This window comes from Apis dorsata, unplaced genomic scaffold (assembly GCF_000469605.1).
Source record: "Apis dorsata unplaced genomic scaffold, Apis dorsata 1.3 scaffold_59, whole genome shotgun sequence".
Taxonomy (NCBI): Eukaryota; Metazoa; Arthropoda; class Insecta; order Hymenoptera; family Apidae; genus Apis; species Apis dorsata.
In genome coordinates, this window is record NW_006263359.1 from 415,871 (window position 1) to 421,385 (window position 5,515).

A 5,515-nucleotide genomic window follows, 5' to 3' on the forward strand; every position below is an offset into this window, starting at 1 on the left:
CGGTGTAACACACGAAACTGCCGGCTTAAAGGAACTCTCTATGCAGTAGAAAGAAGGTGGTGGAAGAAGAGAGGAAGGCGTTCGAAGGCACAACAGAGAAAGAGAATCAGCCCATTCCTTCTGTGTGTTCCACGTAGTTGTATTTGTACGTATCAATACATGTGTATATATATATGTGAATATACATGTTCACATATAAGCATTCAACTGGCGAGTACAGGAAAAAAATACATCTTTTCTGGAAAAATTTTTCAACCTAAATGTAATTGAAGATATTTTATTTTCTCATTTCAGTAGAGGGCGCTAGTAGAGATATTTTTGGGCCTGTTTTGAAAGCGTAGTGAAATTAGAAACATCTCGAAAGAATCTATGGGATTGTTCGTATGTACGCGCGTTCGAGGTTATGTATATAGGCGTTCATGATCATTGGTCCTTTTGGAACGGAGGACAAAGAGTTTTGAAACACCTAGAAAGACAAGCTGACTTGGACATTGCGGGTACAAGATTTTATTAAGATTATTGTTAGAAGAAAAAAAATTGTTTTTTTAAATTTTTAAAAGATTTTATTCTTTTCTGCATATATCATTATAATATTTAAATCAAATGATTCTCTTTAAAAAAAAAAGATAAAATTTATAAGAAAGATTTGCATAGTTTTATGAAATATATAATTTATAGATATTATATATTTGATATTATAAAATATTATGTGATTATTAATCTCAATGCTTTTTGAATTGATTTAAATTAGCTGTGTGAACATTATTTAAATTACTAGTCGATATCCAACGATTGGCAAAAAAAAAAAAAAATGTATACATCATACAAGATACATAAAGGAAATGGTTCAGAGAGTAATCTAAATGAATGGAAAGGCGCGCGCGCATTTCCTTTCGTCTCGAATAAAACGTTACTCCTTAACGACCTAAGTGCACTTCCTGTATAATTAATTGTACTCAAGTTTGTTACGCTTCTGCAAATTCATTGAACTCAACAAATTTAATATTAGATAGATTGAAAATAATCGAACAAATGTAGCAAAATGAGTTATAAACAAAAAATATTGAAAAAAACTGACTAATTTTTAATTGCAGCAAATATCGATGGAAATTATAACATATGAGAAATATGCGTGACTGAAACAATTACAAAGAGCTATTTTAAGTCGCATGTATCTGCTTAATTGATATTTATTTTCAATTAAATGAGATCAAAAATAATTCGAAAAATGTAAGAGGTACAATCTAACTCTTTCTTTAATCAATCGGAAAATTATAACTTCACATTAGGAAGCCAAAATGTGCATCGCTCTTTTATACTATAATTTACTTATAGTTCTTCCATGTGTACATACATCTATGAAATCCAGGTAGCATTATTTCTCTATAATTATTTAAACTTTACTATATATTGTATTTTTTATTTTACAATAAAAATATTAGAAATTATACATATAAAAAAATATAATGAATTTTAATTAAATAATTTAAAAATATATTAAAATTCATTTATGTGAACTAAACTTAAATTTGAATTATATATAAATAAGTCTTGCTTCAATATGTATTGAATGTATATAGAAAGTATCGATAAAACTTGATCATATCTTCATTTTAAGTCACAATTATATTTTTAAATTATTTATTTATTATTTATTTTTTTATGAAAAATTATTTATTTATGAAAAATATATCTTGTGATTTTTTATACTAAACCGGTATTATGGCTGTATGCGTGCAAGTCTGTGAGTATCGTCTGCACTCGGCTTAATGTCAGCCAAACGAGTTGGCACGAAGTACGATAAATGCCACTTTCGCCCTGGAATAACCTATAGCTCTTGGGTATTCCCTACTTTGCAATGATAATTCATATCTTCAAATGATAAATTTTCCTATTTTTTTTTTTTTTTTTAGAATTATTTCTAAGAAAATGTATCCCTTCTGCGCTATTATTTTAGCTTTATAGGAACATTTTTCTTTCATATTTCTTATGATAACAATACTTCTTATTTTTATTTATGTAATATATAGAACAAGGCTTATAATAATATAAGTATTTGTATTAATATTAAATAGTAGCATTTAATATTAAAATAATATTATGATCTTGTTATTGATTTATTTCAGAACAACCTGTTTTCTGTTTCTTTGAAATTGTCAGCGAGTTTCAAGCTCATAGGTACGCAGACAAAAAATATTTCCCAGATTCTTGGCTTTCCATCATTAATCTCATGACAAGCATGGCCAACAGAAATCTTGTAATAAGAATAATATCCGCGTTTCTCTTCTTTTTTCATTGATATAATCACATTTTATTATTCACATTTTGAAAAAAATTTGAATCTTGTATTCGAAATATAATAATATTACATCAATAAGTCATATTTATCTATAGAAACCATCATCATTCCAGCATATTCAAAATGCAAAGAACAAGACAATTATTATTCCATGTGTGTTCCATTTGGTCTTACGATAAATACCGTTATACTGATTTGTAATAGTTATTTAGAATTTATAACATGACTACAATTGACACAATTATTAAAAAATATTATCAAGCTTTTTTCTTCTTTTTCTTATTTTTTATTTTTTATTTTTTTTTTTATTTCAAGGTTGTAAGAATCGAATTAACGAACTAAGAAGATATACAATGTTTCAGAGTCGACGACACGATAAAATTGGTGAAAAAATTCATAAGCTACGCGGCCAAGGATGACGATGGCCAATGCAAAAATACCGTCAGTGAAACGAGGATTGCTGCAGCCGCAAGAATTTTTCGAGAACGACCGTTTTCTTCTTCTTCGCGGGTAGTCCACAACGGAAAACGAGCCGCAATAAACTTTACAACGTGGCCCCGCTGACTCTCGTATATTTATAACTGGTCATTTCCACGGGGATCCTCCCGTAATTTTCGAGTCGAACAATTCTACACGTCAATGATTTTTCTTTTACTTTTTCTTCATCTTCACTGACTGAAGCTGATTTTTATAATTACAAAATGAAGAAGATCTCGAAGATTTATAAATATCTCTTCTAGCAAATATTTCTTATCTTGTGTCTCTAGTAAGACTGCAAATTAAAATCAACTTTTCTATTAAATTCTTAACTGGTAAAAATAAAAATATAATAATTATCTACTTTTAAGATATTTCAAAAAAATTAAATCAGAACTTACAAGATTATTGAGATATTATGTCATTGATTATTTCATATAATAAAATTTTAATAATATTTTAACATCTAAGTATATCTATAAGTATATCTATATATTCTAGGATTTTTCACAGCAATATTTAATTACTAAAAAAAATTTGGACATAGTTAATGTTACAATTGAAAATGTACAGAATGTTCTTTTCTTCATATTTCATTAGTAACTTTCATTTTTTTCAAGGTTATAGTAGTAGTAAATATGAATCTTTCAGAAGTTACTTAAATATTTAAACAGCTTATGTCATTTTGCATTTGAAACAGTTGTTAACATTCAACATCTAATTTATTTCTATCATATTTGAAGAAATCAAAAGCAGTCTACTGGCCCATTGATCAGCAATGTCTATCTCGACATGTCAAGTTCATTCTGACGCAACATTGAGATCCACGTGGACACTGACCAGGGACGACCAGGGACGAAAGAGGAATATCTGAACAATGATGAGTTAAACATTGATTTCGATCGGTGTCCACTGGAACGCGTCGGAAAACCACCACCCGATCGCGAACCACCCCTGCTATGTGTCAGTAGTCTGCCGACTGTTGTTCCTATTGCACGAATTTCCGCTATTCTTATAAGTATCTGTGTTAATTGAAATACATTTGTGCAAAACTATTAGGAATTGTTATAAATTTAAAAGAAAAATTGAAGATGATAAGAAAATATTCACGGAGAACAAGCAGAGGTAAAAATTGGTAAAGAAGTTTAGGTGATGAGATAGTTTTGAACGATCCATGAAATTTCCATGAATGTAAGTGAATTTAGTTACGTATTTAATTGAAGAAAAATTAAAAAGAATTTAAAATTTTATGAATTATTAATAGAAATTGCAATAAATTTTTGATCACTTATAAAGCTTGAATTCATATTCATATGAATATATATATATTTCTAGTTTAATATAAAGAATTAATAATATAATCAATTTATGTAATTTAGTTTATCTTAGTGTAAATATTTCCTATTTATAATTGCAAATATTTTAACATAATTTATAGGAAATTGAATAATTTATAGTAAATTCTCTATCTTGCTTAATCTTTATGAAAATTATGATATAATAGATATAAAAAAAACTGCCATAATAAAAACGTAGTAATATATAATAAAACACTTTCTTGTTTCTAATATTTTTTTTCTTGTATAATTATTTTTAAGAAAAGAATATTAAATATTTAAAAATAAAGAGAATTATTTGACAAAATTATACATCGTGACTAATAAACAGAAAAGCTTTTAATATTATAATCCATTCGAAATGATTTAATCTAAATTCGGGCGAATCGATTTTATTGCCAATCTTATAGACTTTCACTTTCAAAATATCAGCAAACTGTTATGTTTAAATTAATCATTATAAAAATGAAAGGTGTATAAAATGAACCGAGCGGAACGGAGTCGCTAAATTTCCTGATCTACATAATTTTTTTCTATCTTCTTTATATATTGAAAGTAAGAAATGCGTTGATTAATATGATACTGGAACATTTATACTTTCGTTTCATCACAATTTCATTTATTTAAATTCATGTGAAAACGAATTATTTATAAAATGTATATTTACATTTATGTTCAATTTATACTCATGATTCGCTTATTGGTGACAGATAATTGGAGAATTTCTATCGTAGAATCGCAATTAACAGCGGGAAAACTTTCGCTTCAATTACACCGACATGTATAATTATCATCCTGTATGTAAGCGAACTCGGATAATTAACCAGTCTGTTATTGTATAAATTTTCATCGAATGCGTATACTTGTCGGACGGATTCGAAAAGGCTTTCACTATTGTGAATCCCGGAAAATGAAGGATTTCACTTCTCGATTCAATTCTGAGTGGATCCAATTGTTCTCGATGAAGAGAACACTCTGTCTTGTGAGAAAGGCACCAATCGCACGATTAAAAATCAACGAAATTATATATTCGATTTCAATTAACATCGATTAATTAATTTCTTTTTCTTTTGTATATTAACGAGTTACACAATACGATAAAAATTATAAATTAAAAATCAATCAATTTATAGAATAAAAATTAGATTAATGTGTGTGTATGTTTTACAGGTGACGAATGGTGCTTGTGAAAAATTCACCACCTTCGCGAGGCGAAAGTCCTCAAAAAGAAAATGCAAGGAAAGATAAAGGGAAGAATCGCGTGTCACGTGGCAATAGTCCAGCGGATCAGACTATTTCCAGAGGAAATAGCCCAGGAAAAAGCAATTCTGGTGTCAAAGTAGTCGGGAAAAACAATTTGACGAAATCTCGTGGAAGCGAGTGAGTATATATATATATATAT

At 28.2% G+C, this 5,515-nt stretch overlaps 1 protein-coding gene and 1 long non-coding RNA gene across 4 annotated transcripts in view; both read left to right on the forward strand.

Moving 5' to 3' along the window:
* The first annotated feature begins 4 nt into the window (after window positions 1-4).
* LOC102680557 lies at window positions 5-3,045 on the forward strand. Its single transcript, XR_004151882.1, has 3 exons — window positions 5-145; window positions 295-497; window positions 2,662-3,045. It is a non-coding gene; the product is annotated as an uncharacterized LOC102680557 (long non-coding RNA).
* A 452-nt stretch (window positions 3,046-3,497) lies between these two features.
* Window positions 3,498-5,515, forward strand: part of LOC102681144 (kinesin-like protein KIF12) — a 9,788-nt gene continuing 7,770 nt past the window's right edge. The window contains exons 1-2 of one of the 3 annotated variants that reach the window (XM_031515253.1): window positions 3,498-3,967; window positions 5,284-5,493. In XM_031515253.1, the coding sequence (XP_031371113.1) occupies window positions 5,291-5,493 (203 nt within the window). In that variant the 5' untranslated portion in view covers window positions 3,498-3,967; window positions 5,284-5,290. The remainder of the gene's footprint in view (window positions 3,968-5,283; window positions 5,494-5,515) is intronic. The other 2 variants (XM_006609678.2, XM_006609679.2) reach the window with 2 other exon arrangements.